An 18,090-nucleotide genomic window follows, 5' to 3' on the forward strand; every position below is an offset into this window, starting at 1 on the left:
TCCACAAATGTCATACTACACATAAACCATGGATTTACAATCGTTGCTACTATAAGACTTGGTGGACGTGGTGACTCCTATTTTGGCACTGGCTTTTGGAATAAAATTGCAAAGTTTTATGTACTGAAAGCTGGCACTAAAATTGCACTGCACATAGAAGGGCCTGGTCATGAGATATATGCTAACTTCCCCGACAAAATCATCCATCCAGACTTTGCTTGAAATAAGTTTTCTTTTCAACTATCTGCATATGTCGACTTACCCAGCAATGTCAAATGAATTGTGTAGTATTTAAGCAACCAATTGTTATTCCCTTTTCTTACTATATCCTTACCTAATAATTTCTGATTACCAATACACTTTTCTATTGCCCTGTTTTAACTAAATATTCCGTGTACTCCCATTTCTATCAGAAAGCGCCGCTGATAAGGAGACTCCAGAGGTGGAGAACGGGGCTGCCAACAAGCAGAGACGGGGCGAGCTAGAACCGCAAGCGACTCCAGCAGGCCTAGACTTAATCAGCAGCCTCCCCGATGATATGTTGAGAGTCATCATCTCCCTCCTCCCAATCAAATATGGGGTGCGGACAACCCTCCTTTCCCGGCGGTGGCGCCCCATATGGAACTCCAGCCCTCTCGACCTCATCGACATCCACGAGCTCTGCCATGGCTATCGCAAAAGCTTGGGTGCGTTCTCCAAGATCCTTGGCAGTCACCTTGGCCCAACCAAAGGCCTTAGAATGGGCAAGTTCCGTTCCAACGGCAAGGATCCGAGCCAAGCTTGATGATTGGTTCCGACCCCCCACCCTAGATCAGCTCAGGAGCTCACTTTTGATGATGGGCATATGCGGTCGCTGCCAACGTCCACACTCCGCCTCGCGCCCACGCTGCGCGTTGCGAAGTTCAGGAACTGCCATTTCCCACCCCTTAATGACGCGCATGCTCTTATTCTACCACGACTGAAGCACCTCGAGCTCGTCGCCGTCTGCCTCTCAAAGGGTGACATGGAACGCTTGCTTCGTGGCTGTACTGCACTCGAGTACCTTCGTCTTCAGGCGATCAATGGGTTGAGTACCTTCCACGTCACCTCCATGACTCTTCGGACTATTTATGTATGTTGCTGGTTGATACGTCTCCAACATATCTATAATTTTTGATTGCTCCATGCTATATTATCTACTATTTTGGACATTATTGGGCTTTATTATCCACTTTTATATTATTTTTGGGACTAACCTATTAACCGGAGGCCCAGCCCAGAATTGTTGTTTTTTGCCTGTTTTAGGGTTTCGAAGAAAAGGAATATCGAACGGAGTCCAAACGGAATGAAACCTTCGGGAACGTGATTTTCTCAACGAACAAGACCCAGGAGACTTGGACCCTACGTCAAGACACAAAAGAGGAGTCCACGAGGTAGGGGGCGCGCCTACCCCCCCCCCCCCCCCCCCCCCCCCCAGGCGCGCCCTCCACCCTCGTGGGGCCCCTGTTGCTCCACCGACGTACTCCTTCCTCCTATATATACCTACGTACCCCCAAACGATCAGATACGGAGCCAAAACCCTAATTCCACCGCCGCAACTTTCTGTATCCACGAGATCCCATCTTGGGGCTTGTTCCGGAGCTCCGCCGGAAGGGGCATCGATCATGGAGGGCTTCTACATCAACACCATAGCCTCTCCGATGAAGTGTGAGTAGTTCACCACAGACCTACGGGTCCATAGTTATTAGCTAGATGGCTTCTTCTCTCTTTTTGGATCTCAATACAATGTTCTCCCCCTCTCTTGTGGAGAACTATTCGATGTAATCTTCTTTTTGCGGTGTGTTTGTTGAGATCGATGAATTGTGGGTTTATGATCAAGTCTATCTATGAATAATATTTGAATCTTCTCTGAATTCTTTTATGTATGATTGGTTATCTTTGCAAGTCTCTTTGAATTATCAGTTTGGTTTGGCCTACTAGATTGATCTTTCTTGCAATGGGAGAAGTGCTTAGCTTTGGGTTCAATCTTGCGGTGTCCTTTCCCAGTGACAGTAGGGGTAGCAAGGCACGTATTGTATTGTCGCCATCGAGGATAACAAGATGGGGTTTTCATCATATTGCATGAGTCTATCCCTCTACATCATGTCATATTGCTTAAGGCGTTACTCTATTTTTTAACTTAATACTCTAGATGCATGCTGGATAACGGTCGATGAGTGGAGTAATAGTAGTAGATGCAGGCAGGAGTCGGTCTACTTGTCTCGGATGTGATGCCTATATACATGATCATACCTAGATATTCTCATAACTATGCTCAATTCTGTCAATTGCTCAATAGTAATTTGTTCACCCACCGTAGAATACTTATGCTCCCAAGAGAAGCCACTAGTGAAACCTATGGCCCCCGGGCCTATCTTTATCATATTAGTCTCCTACTACTTAGTTATTTCCTTTGCTTTTTTACTTTGCCTTTATTTTACCTTGCATCTTTATCACAAAAATACCAAAAATATTATCTTTATCATATCTATCAGATCTCACTCTCGTAAGTGGCCGTGTAGGGATTGACAACCCCTATTCGCATTGGTTGCGAGGATTTATTTGTTTTGTGCAGGTACGAGGGACTCGCGCGTAGCCTCCTACTGGATTGATACCTTGGTTCTCAAAAACCGAGGGAAATACTTACGCTACTTTGCTGCATCATCCCTTCCTCTTCGGGGAAAACTAACGCAGTGCTCAAGAGGTAGCACTGGTGCGGCAAGAAGACATCACAAAAGGTGGACCACGGTATGGTCATCCACAACACACTTGCACTTGAGAGATTACTTGTAGTTGATCAAGAAGGTCCAACAAGAATCAATGTCATTTATGTGCCAAAATTGACAGTGATGGGCTACTCGTCTGACAAATACTCCAAACTTGTTATTGGATCCACACCCGTTCAGGTACAACAACCGCCTTCTACCTCTCGTTCTACAAATTAACATTATTTCTAATTTTGAAGATGTTTGTTCGTTTGTCATTCAGAAAATGATTCCGACAAGCTTGACCCCGAAACTGCGCACAGTGAAGGTCTTGGCACTAGAATCTATCGGGCCCGACCTGGAGCAAGTTGTCAGTTTCCTGAGATGCTTTCCGTGCCTGGAGAAGCTATATATCGAGGTGATGTTCCTTTCCTGTTAAATGTTAACCATAAGGGAGTTCAATTTGTGACACCTTTTTCCAAGTTTACAATGACAATGTACTACAATTTCTCAAGGTTCTTTTGGAGGATTTCAGTACATACATGCCCCCCCCATATTGGTTGCTTGATCCATATGGTTATATTCAATAAGCATTTCTCCTTTGGATTCATCTGTACTAGTTTTCTTAGGGAACTTCTCATCCACTCCAACCTCTTGTGAAGAAGGCTACATTTTTCTAGAATGTAATCAAATGCCCAAGTTAATCATGTCAGATCGAAGATGGCATGTTAGTGCATTTTACAAATCCTGCAAACCAAATAGCTAGTCCTATAGTAATGTTCAAAACTGCATGTAGGCACTAACACATTTTCTTCTTTTGCAAATAAGATTAGGCCCAGTGATGGATAATGTGATACAATATAACAATCACGTCGAATGCCTAGATCTGCATCTCTCAAAAATTACTTTGAACTCCTACCGAGGGACCTTACCGGAGATTATATTCGTCAGGTTTTTTGTTCTTAGAGCAAGGGTGCTAAAGGAAATGAGGTTTACCCTACATTTATTTCGCAAAAATGAATGGTCTGTTGATCAGCGCCGGCGCCTGCGGCAGAATGGAGTAGGCTCCAAAAATGCTGAATTTCATTTTGGAACTTCAGATGACAGAGTAATCGGAAGTCATCAGGTCAACCCCATACATGATTTCTCAGTGGCTGACCCCTTTGCAAAAATTGTGAGGTTTCGAAGCCAGACTTAGAAGCGGTGATATTAGTTTGAACCTCTCTGATATCCATGTTCAACGCATCAGCACGAGCATTTGCAGCTGATGAGCTGAATTTCATTTCTAATATCAATTTGAACCTTGTAATCTTCTAATTTGAGCCATATAACTTTGGAATTTGAACCTTGTAACATTTCGAGGTTTTGTGGTACAATCGTTGAAATGGCATCGTATGAGACTCGTATATTGCTAGCACTATTTTGACCTAAATATGCAATGGTCTTAGATTTTATTAACCATTCTTGAATCAGTTTACCTTGTCGATCTCAGAGCACACGATCTGTATAGCTAACTCGACTGCGATCTTCGACAATATTGCACACAGTTGAGCGCAGAATTAATTATCGCACTCGAGTTTCCATCATCACCCTTCTGTGTAACTTTGACCTCATCACCCAAGGGTAAACTTATGACCGAATTCATTCCACACACTTTGTTTTTACAAAGCTTTTTGCCAATAAACGCCCACGATTTGTCCCTCTTCTAGCCGACGCGTGGCCAAACTAGCCGGGCGGGAAGCTTGTGCAGTAAACAGCGGGGTAGCACGGGAACAGGCTCTTCAAGCCCACGCCTGGGGTGCGGTATTGTCAAGCATGCACTGGATTCAGGAATCCTCCGCTATGAATGATGCGACAAGACATGACGATTACAGGCCGGCCGGCCCCCATTTATTACAGCGGCCATTTAACCCTTGTGTCTCTTCAACCTTTCGATCGCGCCTCACCGTTGCAAGAAGCACACCCACCACGAGAAGTTCTTAGAGGGTATCCTGCGCGGCTCCAATGGCGCTCCGAGCGGCTGCCGATGACGAGCAGCAGTTCACCATGCGTGCCGTGGTGGACACCCACAAAAGGTTCATGGACCTCTCGGTGGTGTACACCAACGACCCGGTCTGGGTGGAGCACTCCATCCACATCATGGAGTTGTTGCTTGCCGCGGAGAAATACAAGGTGGTCGGGTTTGACCTCGAGTACACCTGCGCTCGTGCCGGGTCTCGTCCCAAGGTCGCCGTCGCCCAGATATGCGTGCGCCACCATGTCCTCGTCTACCACTACTGCCTAGCCACAAGGCCTTGCGAGCGTTTTACCAGGTTTGTTAACAACCCTCACTACATGTTTGCTACGGTGGACATCACCAACGATGTAAAGGCGCTTGAGAATTCGGGCATCGCCTACCAAAATCTTGTCGACATCCAGGGCCAATACAAGATCTGGGGCAACAAGGAGCATGAGAAGGACTCACTGGTTCACCTCGCCGAGGCCATCATCGACCCCTACTACAGAGACATGAAGGATTCGTGCAACAAGGACAAGCGTGCCTGGCACTCGGCCTGGATGGAGAAACTCGACAAAGCTCACGTCGTGTACGCGGCCAAGGAGGCATACACGAGCTACGACATGTATAGGCGGATCGTTGACATGAGGAAGTCTCTCCTTTCCCAAAACGGCCAGGGATCCAGCCGGAAGCAGAGCAATGGCAAGCGTCGTCGCAACAATAAGTAGATGATTAGATCCTCGTTTCTCCTACTTTAGTATGCATGTAATTGCTTTCTTTGATGTGTGGAAATGTTATGTGTGTAGTCACTTGTGTAATTGTATGCTTAATTTGGTTATGCAATGCTGTCTTTTTAAGTATATATGTTGATGCTGTAGACAGAGCATAGATGTTGTGCGGACAAAGAAAATCACATCGCACACGGACTAAACAATGGAACCCGCCGGTGATGTTTTCATCAATCACTCACAATTGTATACCAGCAATCGTTTGCTCACCACACACACGGCTTGTTAGCAGTAATCGTCCGTGTTGTTATCGTTCTTCGCACACATCTCCGATTACATACCTGATTGCCTCGTATCACACACATCTTGTTCATTTGAACCGTTTATGTTCTCATGCCTCAACGCAAACAGTTCATCCGAGTGAACCGCATGCCGTATATCGCCTTGATCTGGCTGACCATTTCTTTTGTGTTGACTAATCACAAATAGTTCGTCCGAGTGAACCATATGATGTGTATCGCACAGGCCTTCATCTGGCTTCCTGTTTATTTTGTTCCTCCTCATCGCAAACAGTTCATTGAACTGAACCGTATGCCCTTCATCGCACACGCAAATAAAACCTGAACCGTATTTGATGCATCCTTCATCGCAAATGTTTTATACATTTCTGACGGTTTTCATACAACACCGTTTGCGATTATTGCATCGCACACAGTTTCTCGAAGGGTCTCTGATCGTAGTGTCCCGTTAGCAGCATCCTGCAGTAGTGATCTCTTCGCCGAACTAGTGCACCTATACAATTTGCCATTGTATTGGGTGTGTTGGGGACACAAGAGATTTCTTGTACTTGGTTGCAGGGTTGTTTGAGAGAGTCCATCTTCATCCTACACCTCCCACGGATTGATAAACCTTAGGTCATCCACTTGAGGGAAAATTGCTACTGTCCTACAAAACTCTGCGCTTGGAGGCCCAACACGAGTCTATAAGAATAAAGTTGCGTAGTAGCCATCACTCCTGTCGCAAACACTCGCCCTCGCCATGAAATTGGCGAGCTCCTCTTTCATGCCAGGAATTTCACCCGTTTCCAGCTCCTACTCGACGAGTCGGACGGACTAGACTTCCAAAATGCAATCTGGAACTCGCTCAGATCGACGGTGTCCTCGTTAGTGCCCTCCTCCCTTCGCATCAGCAAGATGCTCATCTTCTTCCACTCACACAAACTCTTGCTCGAGAAACTCTCATAGCCACCTTACTCTTCCATTTTGGTGGACATGCACCCGATTTCCGCGTTCGTTGCTTGACTGTAGCGGTTTTCGCTTTTGATGTCGCATCCACTCCCGTCGCAACTCTTCTTGCGGCATGCTCGCCAATCTCCTCACGACACTACTACACCAACATCTCCGACAAGCACCCATCCTTGAGCCGTGCCTCGCCTCAATAAAGAAACAACTATCATGACGGCATTCTTGGCGCCGCCCTCTGTATATGCATATATACTTGTACTTTGATCTCCGTCCATCTATTCTCTAGTCTTTAGGGTTTTAGTCTTGAACGTGACGGTCTCCCTCTACATCTATATATTGGCACTGGATGCCTGTGAATATATGCCTGTTGTATCCTATCATCTCTCTACACATAAGACATGGTCAGCATTGCCACTGCCACCGAGATAGGCCGAAGCAATGGAGTACAATCAAACGGATCGACAACCACGATCCGTCGGACGAAAAAACCATAAGTGATGGTCATATCGTCCATGGTAACCACACCATGACAGAGATATGAGCGATATAGATATCAAGATTTTGACATCGAGAACACGTATCTAAAAAGATAAAACAAAAAAAATTCTGAAAAAGTAATTGAATTACTCTTTCCATCCCAAAATGTGTCTTTGACTTTATTACGACATTATATTAAAATTAAAGTTAGTACAAAATTGAGACATGTATTTTGGGTTCCTACTTGACAACTTGACAGGTGATCAACGTTTTTGTTTTCCTTGTCGACTAGGCCTCGTGTTCTCTCGCCGGCGGCTTGGTTGGATATCCATCCGTCCGCTGCCCACGTAGACGTCGGAGCACCAGCATGGCGAGAGAGACAGCGGGCCGTCTGAATTCGCAGCCCCTGGTACCGGCAGATCACCAGGAAGGAAAGACGAGAAGAAATGAAACCGCGTGCCTGCCCACGTGGACGCTTCCTGCCTGCCCACTGTACGTTACTTAACCCGGGACGTGTTTCCCAACCCGCCCAAAAAAACAAAAACTTACCGGAACGTGTCAGGGACGACGCGCCTGGCGCCGCGGTCACGCAATCCAAGATACGCATGGCCTGCGCGTGGTGACTTGTCGAGAGTCACCAAATCCACGCTGCCCGCTGCCCCGATCCCCCATCCCCATCGCATAAAAACTGGTGCGACCCGCACCTGCTGCCAGCCAGCCAGCCTTCACCGTTCGAAAAGCTTCCCCAAGGAATACCACCTCGCCGCGATTCCCCGCACCCACCCAATTCCCCGAGCCCCGCCGCCGCGCGATCGCCCGGCCATGTCCGGCTACCCCTACGGCGGCGCCGCAGGAGGAGGAGGAGGCTACGGGGCCCCTCCGCCCTACGGCTCCTCCCCCGCCCCCTCGGCCCCGCCCTACGGCGACAAGCCCCCCAAGGAAGGCAAGGCCTCCTCCCCCTACTACGCCTCCCCGCCCCAGACCTACGGCGCCAGCGGCGGCGGAGGCGGCTACGGGGCCCCGCCCTCGTCCCAGCCCCAGTCCTACGGGGGCGGTTACGGGGCCCCGCCCTCCTCCCAGCCCCAGTCCTACGGCAGCGGCGGCTACGGGGCCCCGCCCGCCGGCCAGCCCCAGTCCTACGGCGGCGGCGGAGGCTACGGTGCTCCGCCCGCGGGCCAGTCCTACGGCGCCCCGCCTCCCTCGTCGGCGCCCTACGGGGCCCCGCCCCCCGCGGCAGCGCCGTATGGGGCCGCTGGCGGCTACGGGAGCCCGTTCGCCGCGCTCGTGCCGTCGGCGTTCCCGCCGGGGACGGACCCCAACGTGGTGGCCTGCTTCCAGGCCGCCGACCGCGACGGCAGCGGGACCATCGACGACAAGGAGCTGCAGTCCGCGCTCTCCGGCTACAACCAGAGCTTCAGCCTCCGCACCGTCCACCTCCTCATGTACCTCTTCACCAACACCAACGTCCGCAGGATCGGTAATCACACTCCCCTCTACGCGCATCCTTCTTCCATTCTAGCACCCCCTCCGCTTTCCGTGTAGCTGCGATCTTGCGACTATTATTGTTTTTTTTTTTCCTGTGGAGAAAGATTTCGGTACAACAGTGCACAACTTGGGCTCGTCTGGTATTTCAGTCTGTGAGCATGTGCCCTGCTGTTTGATACAGTTTGATCAAATAATGAGGCTCCTTCTGGGAAATCAATGATTGAGTTTATCACAAGGAAAACCACAATCATTTCCTTCCCTTAAGAAAAAAGAGAGCTGCATTTCCTAATACAAGTTCCTGTGAAATGTGAATTCTCTACATGCTATTTGAGACAGTAAATTCCATATATCCTGTTTAACCTTGTTCATCATGGGAATGCTATTTTATGGTGATATAAGGGCACAACACTACACTCTAGGCAACAAGCTATCATGTGGCATCAAAAGGCTGGTCTTGTATGCAAGATAGAATGAGCACTTCTTGTTCATAAATTCGATATGTATTTTGTGTGATAGCCGATGTTCTAGTTGTAACACTAACAAGTTTGCAGTCACTGCTTTGGCCTTTACTCAAACTCTTAACGTATACATATATTCATAATAGTTTATAGACTACTAGATTTGAAAATATTTTCTCCGTGGCTATGGTGTTTAGACTTCACCAGCATGCATATGAAGAATAAAATACTATTAAGAATCATTACCAGATGATACTTATATCCGATGACACTTGAAATAGTATGAGCTACTGCATATTATGCTGCCAGTAGTAAAAAAAATGGATGTTGATTAAAAAGGACCAGTAGGAATCCCTGAGAAAAATATATATTATGTATAACATCTAAGTGAAAGTTTAATTTATCTTGGGATGCCTTTCAAGTTAGACCTGTGCAAATGTTGTCCTACCCGTCAAGCCTTTTTTTTTCTGTTTGCGATGAAACTCTGATGTGTCGGCAATTTATTGCAGGATGGATCCACTTGGTATGTAAGTCAACTGGGGTTTAGAGTTGACCTAACTTTGGCACAGTTTGAATTTGTGGCCTGATGCTCTCCCTTTACGGTTGATTTTGGTAGCAAGTTTTTTTAGATTCCTGTTGAGTTAGAAAAATCTTATCTCGTGTTTTTTTTCTTTGGGTGTTTTCCTTTTCTGTGTGGAGCTTCCACAATTACTTCTTAACTACTTGATCGATCTGAACTCTAATATCAGTACCGTCTTTCACATTCCAGTAGTAGAATTGATCTGATTTTTTTGGGCTGAAACTTCGAATTCAGCATTGCCCATCTATTTCAGCTCTTTCTCGTTGACCTCTCTCAGTTTTTAATTTGTGCCTCTGATTCTTGCAGGGCCCAAGGAGTTTACTTCTGTTTTTTACAGTCTTCAGAATTGGAGGGTGAGTGGCTATGGCTTCAAGTTTTCTTTACTTATTTGTGCGGACTAATCAGCTGATCTAATGAAATACTTACTAACCATGCCTGTCCATTTCCTATTGTTTTTGTGCAGTCCATATTCGAGAGGTTTGACCGTGACCGAAGTGGTAAAATTGATGCATCGGAGCTGCGCGATGCTCTTCTCAGTCTGGGTTATTCAGTTTCTCCAACTGTGCTAGACTTGCTCGTGTCTAAATTCGACAAGACTGGGGGCATGAGCAAAGCAGTTGAATATGATAACTTTATTGAGTAAGATTACTCTCCTTCAATTTAATTTGGCTAATTATTCCAGATAAACAGTACAAGCTTTTATAATATCCAATCTCTGATAACATCTAGGGACTTCAACTTTATTTGTTCATATAATGGTGGAATCACATATCTCTATGGTGCAATTATTAGTCAATTGTCTGTAACTTGCTGGCACTTCTATTATGTCATGAACTCAAATTGTTGAGTTGGTTTCTTCTGTTTTATGAATTAAAGATGCGCCCAACTGTTCTGAAGCTTCAAAAATGAAAAAAATGGCTGTCCATCTGTTGGGCTCTATTTCTGCTTGGTTTTGTGAAATACATTTTGATAAGTTCAGTTTGGTTTATAACAGTCCTAACTCTTTTGTTTGTTTGTTTGTCTATGCAGGTGTTGCCTTACAGTCAAGGTATTTCCCATCATCATTGTATATACTACACAAACAAACACATTAATGTTCTGTACTTCACCGCACTAATTGGTTTCATACTTCTGTAGGGTCTGACTGAGAAGTTCAAGGAGAAGGACACAGCTTATTCCGGGTCTGCAACTTTCAGTTACGAGGCATTCATGTTGACTGTGCTCCCTTTCATCATCGCATGATGACTCCGCAGTTCAATACAAAGACTGAGCTTTGAGTGTGTTGTTCCATGTGTCGAAACGTTTTTCCATCGGAGGTGTAGTTTGTCTGAATTCGAGTGATGTTGCTGCGTTCCTGATAAGGTGATACCCTGGAGATTGGAAACTGCCTATGGATGGTTTGGAACTCTGAAAATGCTGCCGCATATGCTTGCTCTCTTTCTTCGCTGAAAGTTGTCATTTTCAGTGAGATTGGGTTCTGATCATATTTTATATCCCTTTGATGAGGCTTAGTTCAAAATTTGTTTACACCAATCAAACCTAAATTAACCTGAAATTGTTTTATTATTTTTGCTAGCATATTACTGCTAAAATCGTAGACAAAAAAAAGTCTTACACTGCATTCAAATGCAAATAAATCCAAATGCAGCAATAGGATTCTCAAGCCGGAGTTGACTTCCAAACAAATGCAGCACCAAAAAGCAATCTTGCAGGGCACACTTGCACTACAAATGAATTCAAGAAAATTAGCAGAGCCAAAATAGCAAATGCAACCTGGATCCATCCTGAAATCACCCTCCAGCTATATGTCATCAGGGCCGTTGGCGAGCGGCTTGTAACCATTCGGACTTCCAGAGATCTCACCCGATTTAACCGGAATGCACTTCAAGATAGCTCCAATAATCAAGCTGATGGATCCAAGACCCACGCTCACCAACCAGAATTGCCAGCTGAGTGGAACAGTACTTGCAAAAGTGCCCAGAAACTCGATGATCACCACCTGGAATACCACCGTCACGCTTATTACCCCGAGGAAGACCCAATTGCCAATGAGACCGCGGAAAATGTTGATCTTCTCCATTTCCCTGCTGTTCACTTCGTTGAATACCTAGCACAACATCGTTGAAAGTACATTGACATTAGTTCGCCAGTTTCGAACAAGGATGTAAATGACTACAAGGTGTTTCACAATGCATCACTCACCTGGCAAAACACAAAGGAGTTGAATATAAGCGTGTTGAGAACGGTCTTGGAATCTGGGCCCTTGATGTTCAGAAGATTTTCCCCGGCGAACATGAGAACGCCAAGCACAACCAGCTGGTATATACTTTGCCCAATGATGTTTCTCCACATGACCTTGGTGATGAAGCTTTCCCCTCGCCCAGTAGGCGGCCTCTTCATCATTTCATCATTTGGAGGCTCAGTTGCCAGAGCTAAAGCCCCTAATGTGTCCATAATCATGTTCACCCACAGCAGCTGCACAGCAGTGAGAGGAGCACTCCCTGCGATGTAAGAATGAGAACATGAATACCATGAGCCATTCGATGAAGAAAAAACCAAGATGTCAAATGAATACATCAATAATGTCTGTCACACCTGTGATGCACGCTGAGACAAAGTTGATCACCAAAGCAACAATGTTCACGGTCAACTGAAACTGCACGAACTTCTGGATGTTTATGTAAACCGCACGACCCCACCTTGCGACGTTTATTATAGTTGTGAAGTTGTCGTCAAGTACTATGACATCAGCACTCTCCTTCGCAACCTGCACAAAATCGAAGATAGTGTCACCAATGTTCATGGAAAAATGAAATGATGATGGATTTGTTAGACGTTTATTTCTGTCGTGAGAGCAAAATATTACTCCAACCACAGATGACGAAAGAGAATTATAGGTTATGTAAATAAATAGGTTGTCATTGCCAACGGCCATTCTGTTATCTTACTTCTGTCAGAATCAATATCAAAATATATTCAGCGTAAGCATCTAACTTTGCAATTTTCTACTGATGCTATACTATATGATCAAAACTGCATAAGAAAATAGTACCTCTGTGCCTGCAATGCCCATAGCAAGCCCAATATCTGCTTCGTGTAATGCAGGAGCATCATTTGTACCATCACCTGTCACAGCAACCACCTCTTGGAACATACCTCTCAAGTTTGTCACGAGCAAATGTTTGTCCAATGGTAACGAACGGGCCATGACCTGCCAAAGGTTGATGAGATGTTAATCTTTCAAGGTTTTTAGTGCACTTAATAGAATAAGAAAGACGAAATAAACCTGAATCTTAGGTATCAAGTCCCTCATTTCTTCTGGGCTTTTGTTACGAAAATCTGGTCCTTCTATTGCTATGCCATCATCAGTCAATATGCCACATTCTTTGGCAATAGCTTTAGCTGTATTGATATTATCACCAGTCACCATTCTCACAATGATGCCAGCAGTTATGCAGCTCTGAACAGCTTCCTTCACTCCAGGGCGCACAGGGTCCTTAATGCCAAATATGATTATCAGAGTAAAACCATTAGGAGGGCTATCTGCATTCTCATCAAATTCATCCACATCCTTAAATGCTAAGCACAATGTCCTTAAAGCATCTGAAGCAAATGAGTTGATAGTATCCGTGATGTTCTTTCTCCGATCGTCTGATAAGGGAATAACATCTCCATCTTGATCAATCACTTTGTCACACATCTCAACAATAATTTCTGATGCACCTTTGCAAAACCAACGGTGTCCCCCACCAGGTAAAGAAACCAATACTGCCATCTTCTTCTTGACCGAATTGAAAGGCTCAACCTTAACCTTGGTGCAGCTCCTATCCTCAGCATCACGATATCCTTGCAAGCTCAAGCCATATTCAAATATTGCTATTTCTGTTGGAGTGCCCAAAACAGTTTGTTTATCATCATTTCCTTTGACAACCTCTGCACTAGTGTTCTCAAAAATGCCCTGCAAAAGTAGGCTCCATGCGCTTGAAGAAATCGCAGAATTCAGTTCTTCCAAACTACTGTTACTTGTAACCGACTTTGAAACCTCGGCTATCCAGATTTTGTCAACCACCATATGGTTAGTAGTCAAAGTTCCTGTCTTGTCTGTGCATATGGTACCAGCAGATCCCATTGTTTCACATGCTGCAAGGTGTCTAACAAGCGCTTTGTCATTCATTAGCTTCTTCATTGCAAATGCAAGGCTCAAAGTAACAGCCAACGGCAACCCTTCGGGAACAGCAACAACAATAATAGTGACCGCTGTTGCAAAGTAGTTCACTATAGTCAAGGCATCAGTTGAATACCAGTTGGACAAACCAACTGTCAAACCTTTGTCAATAAGGAATCTAGTCATCAGGACTACAAATGTTAATGTGGCAAATACCAGGCCAATCTTTCCTATGATGGTCGCAACTCCATTTAGCTTAACCTGCAATGGTGTCTCATCCTCTCCTCCCTCACTCAAAGTGCTCATCAGCCTTCCCCATTCAGTGCGCATACCCACAGCTGTTACTATCATCTTAGCAGAACCATCTTGCACTTTAGTTCCTGCCAATATGAATGGTTTATCTTGAGAAGTATACACTGGCTCACTCTCACCTGATAAGCTGGATTCATCAATCAGAAGGGAGTACCCATGTATAAACAGTCCATCAGCAGGCACTTGGTCCCCAATTGATAAATGCACAATATCACCAACTACCAAGTCAAATATCGAGATCTTCTGTCGACCGCCATCTCTGGTTACATGGATAAATATGTTTTTCTTTTCATTATCTAGCTCCTTAAACTGGAGTGATTGCTTATAGTCACTGGCAGCAGTAACCATCACAACTAAGAGAATGCTGAGTATTATCCCCAAGCCATCATACATGCCCTTGGGCCAACCTTCAGATGCCAGGCCAACTACAACAGATAACAAAGCACATACCATCAGAATGATAAGAGTCGTGTCTTGCAATGCATCCCAAACAAACATCCAGAAACTTCTTGAAGGCTTTTCAGCGTAGCGATTGACACCATATATGCTTTGTCTTGTATCCAAGTCAGTAGCACATACACCACGGTCGAATGTTGTGCGAACTTTTTTGGATATCCCATCTACCCCACCATGCATCTTTAAAGCTTTCAAGTCATGCTTGCTTGTTATTGATGCCAGTTCTTCGGGATTGATGGAAAACCCAGCTTTGATTATATAATCTGTTAGCTGGTACTCATTCTTCTTGGCGCCTTGAGCATAGAAAGGTACACAAGTCAAGTAGAGTTACTGGTGCAACACAAGGAACGATAACATAAAAGGTTATCAGGTAGATTTATACCACCAATGAAAGTGATTGCAGCCTGCTGCACATAGAGGGCAACCCGAATTTTTTCCTGGAAAAGAGAACACGAACAAGGGAAACGTTTTTACATACAAAAGTTAGGTTATTTTCTTGCAATGGCAAGATACAATCACAAAGTGTAGAAGAAAGCAGATAAACTGATTGACTGAATGTGAGCCTGCAATTTTCCTGTCAACATTGTGAAAAAATGGTTTAAGTTCACCTGTTAAACAAAGGAGTTACATCCACATCAAGACTATTTGCCAAGACAAATAATCGTGAAGCATCTGGGTTTGAAAAAGAATGCCAAGCATCTCGAAGAAGAATTAGACAACCAAAGTAGTTGGCAGGCTGATTGGCATAAGAAATGAACTTCTTTCAAGACTTGATGGTCTCTAAGAAAAAGTAGCCCGCCAAAAGATTCAGTAATCTCTGCCTAAATTATTCTCCATCTCTGGGAAGTGGAAACCAAGCCGCCTATTGACTAGAAAGATTCCCAACTTTGTAGTTACATGGTTTAGAATGCATGTGCCTATTGTCAAAAGGCAGTCCAGATCCAGCATAGGAGTGCATGACACACAGGCCCTCCACCTTTATGATTGTACATGTTTAAATTATATCAACCAACCATCCTTTCATTCATATGTCTTAATCAAGTATCCATCGTCAGCTAATTTCAAATAGCTCTCCTCTAGCAACCACCTAGTGCATGATAATATGGTCAAAACATAAGAACGCCATTCCTTTGACTTTGATGATGATGAATGGTTTTAGATGGTCTTTGTTCAAGACGTTGGTGTTGTTCTTTCTGTCTTGATGTTTTACTTCCCGGTGTTTACCGGCCTAGTACATACTACCCCTGTTCCTAAGTATACAATGGTGGCATATGAATACAGATGCCCCATGACAAAAAGTAGTTTGAGACATTTACATTTATTTTTTCTCTCCAATGCAAGCTATCATTAGTAGGTCTCATTAAGAAATAGAAAATAAAGACTTTAGTACACATGCATCTCTACTTTTCACTCTAACCTTTTCAGCTTTTGACCCCGGACCACACTTTTTCTCTCCAAGCACCCGCCTTCTGGAGAGGATCCCGCTTCCCTATCCGAACCTACTTTACTCATATCTGATCCTACATGGCATGCGAGGCATCACCCTGAGGCTATGCATTGTACATGCCCTAAGACGCTTTTGCAGTTTCACGGAGGCATGGAGTCATTTAGCTTGTCATGCTTCCCTCGTAGTACTCCTTTCCCAAATACACCCTCTTGAATATTTTATTCGTTGCCCATCCAGGTATGGTGTTTACAAGTTTAAAAACTGCAAACCAGCTAGGGTGGGGTTGGTTATGGAGCGATGTATGAACTCAGGACATGATGCTAGATTCTCAAAGCAAAAAAGAAAAGAAAACAGTGAAGCCGGTGTAAATGCTGGATAAGATAGGATGTGCTCTTCAATTCGGTGCTTGCACGAGATGGTGACAAGAAGGGAAGAGGGCCCTCATCGACAGGAGATGGCGATGAGGCTCGCCTTTTGGACTCCTCCAGGCTGCTTCGCGGAAACTTCGTGGAGGGAGGGAGGGACGGTCGCCATCAGCTTGGCCGCCCAGGGAAGGGAGATCATTGGGCGGTCCCTCCGCCCTCTCCTCCTCCTCCATGGCCGGACTAGGGGGTCAAGTCAACACGACACGGACGCATGGTGCCCACCAGGCCACCACCAAACAGGCTTGCCATAACCGCAGGATCTCTCTCTCTCTCTAAGTCTTCGTTTGCGACAGAGTCAATGGTGCGTTGCAGTACGGAAATGCAGATTAAACTATTAGTAATTTTGGAAAGCGATCTGATGGCAAGAAACAAGAATGGATCGCAGGCAGCAATCGATCAGGCAACTGTTCTTGGGCCATTCCCATAGATAGATAAATACTTTGAAGAAACTGTAGTGCAGAAAACAACCGATCGGTCACCGAGATTTGAAACGGTGGAAAGAAATAGGAGTAGTAAGAGATGTTGAGATGCAGGGGAGAGATGATGCGTGGTTCAAGCCGCAAGCAAGCAAGTCATACTGCCAGGTTATGGGACAAAGTGAAGCGAGCAGTCGTCGTACCTGGACGGAGCGGCGCTTGGCGTGGTCCTGGTGACGCTGGTCGAGGTCGGGCACGTGGCGGAAGCGGCGGCGGCGGTTCTTGACGACGAGACTCCCGACGGCGGAGCGCCACCGCCGCTGCGCCTCCTCGGAGGGGTTCTTGGCCGGCAGGTCGAAGTTGTCCAGCAGGTACTGCTCCATGGCTGCACCTGCACGCGCTCACTCGGCCGGAGCGGAGCGAGATAGGGAGGGCTGGCGGATGGGGCGGGGGTTCGTGAGCACCACCACTTGCCCCTGCCTCCGCCGCGATGGGTTCGAGGAGTACTGCTAATATACTAAAGAAACAAAGGAGCGAATGGCAGGTCTGCCGCCCTTGTTTATTCACACTCGGATCGCAGATTCAGGGAGGAAGGATATGAAAGATTTGAAAAACCCTGACCTGCTCGTTTACATTTCTTTTATACTTGGGTTGGGTGGCTATTTCTATTTCTATGGAGAAAATGGAGGGACGAACATGGGGGCGGCGATCGCCGCCTTTATGTCTTTCCTTATTACTTCGGCCTCTTCTGTTACTTTCTCCCCCTTTTGAAAGCCAAGGCGTTTGGGTCCCCATCGCCCATTTGTACGGCAGATGGTTCGTTCCACTTGTGTGGCCACGCCGAATCAAACCCGGGTTGCCCACTAGTGGTTCAACTTCTGTTCAAATAACTTTAAAAAAAAAACTTCTGTTCAAATATATGGGTGGCTCCCGCTGCAGGGAGGAAAAATCAGTCGCCTCCCAAACCGTCGGATGTGATGGATGTTAGTACTCCCTCCGTAAACTAATATAAGAGCGTATTAGTTTACAGAGGGAGTATTACTTATCCGCGCCTTCGATCACGTAAAGCAGCGATGTTTATCTCATCTTGCCGCTCGCAACATTCCTCGCATCACCTCTCGTCCAGCTCACAACATTCGTCGCCGTCTCGCGGCACCGCCGCTCTCGTTGCAGCATCA

The 18,090-nt window shown here is 45.7% G+C and overlaps 2 protein-coding genes across 2 annotated transcripts; one reads left to right on the forward strand and one right to left on the reverse strand.

Moving 5' to 3' along the window:
- The first annotated feature begins 7,836 nt into the window (after positions 1-7,836).
- Positions 7,837-11,193, forward strand: LOC125508628 (calcium-binding protein CBP-like). Its single transcript, XM_048673383.1, has 5 exons — positions 7,837-8,645; positions 9,998-10,044; positions 10,155-10,330; positions 10,721-10,739; positions 10,829-11,193. The coding sequence occupies exons 1-5, from the start codon at positions 7,991-7,993 to the stop codon at positions 10,931-10,933; spliced, it is 1,002 nt and encodes a 333-aa protein (XP_048529340.1). The 5' UTR covers positions 7,837-7,990; the 3' UTR covers positions 10,934-11,193.
- A 38-nt stretch (positions 11,194-11,231) lies between these two features.
- LOC125508627 (probable calcium-transporting ATPase 8, plasma membrane-type) lies at positions 11,232-17,654 on the reverse strand. Its single transcript, XM_048673382.1, has 7 exons — positions 17,116-17,654; positions 15,007-15,061; positions 12,978-14,917; positions 12,744-12,902; positions 12,287-12,458; positions 11,894-12,192; positions 11,232-11,798 (listed from the first exon to the last, which is right to left on the reverse strand). Exons 1-7 carry the CDS (start codon positions 17,293-17,295, stop codon positions 11,493-11,495), a joined length of 3,111 nt encoding a protein of 1,036 aa, XP_048529339.1. The 5' UTR covers positions 17,296-17,654; the 3' UTR covers positions 11,232-11,492.
- Between the last annotated feature and the right edge of the window lie 436 nt (positions 17,655-18,090).

Source organism: Triticum urartu, chromosome 5 (genome assembly GCF_003073215.2).
Source record: "Triticum urartu cultivar G1812 chromosome 5, Tu2.1, whole genome shotgun sequence".
Classification (NCBI taxonomy): domain Eukaryota; kingdom Viridiplantae; phylum Streptophyta; class Magnoliopsida; order Poales; family Poaceae; genus Triticum; species Triticum urartu.

Excerpts from the sequence above, each read along its gene's own strand:
- LOC125508628 (XM_048673383.1), top strand. The coding sequence starts at position 7,991 with ATGTCCGGCTACCCCTACGGCGGCGCCGCAGGAGGAGGAGGAGGCTAC. Across the intron at positions 8,646-9,997 it reads CACCAACGTCCGCAGGATCG|GGCCCAAGGAGTTTACTTCT; the intron begins GTAATCACACTC and ends TGATTCTTGCAG. Across the intron at positions 10,045-10,154 it reads ACAGTCTTCAGAATTGGAGG|TCCATATTCGAGAGGTTTGA; the intron begins GTGAGTGGCTAT and ends GTTTTTGTGCAG.
- LOC125508627 (XM_048673382.1), bottom strand. The coding sequence starts at position 17,295 with ATGGAGCAGTACCTGCTGGACAACTTCGACCTGCCGGCCAAGAACCCC. Across the intron at positions 15,062-17,115 it reads CCAAGCGCCGCTCCGTCCAG|GAAAAAATTCGGGTTGCCCT; the intron begins GTACGACGACTG and ends TCTCTTTTCCAG. Across the intron at positions 12,193-12,286 it reads TGTCTCAGCGTGCATCACAG|GGAGTGCTCCTCTCACTGCT; the intron begins GTGTGACAGACA and ends CTTACATCGCAG.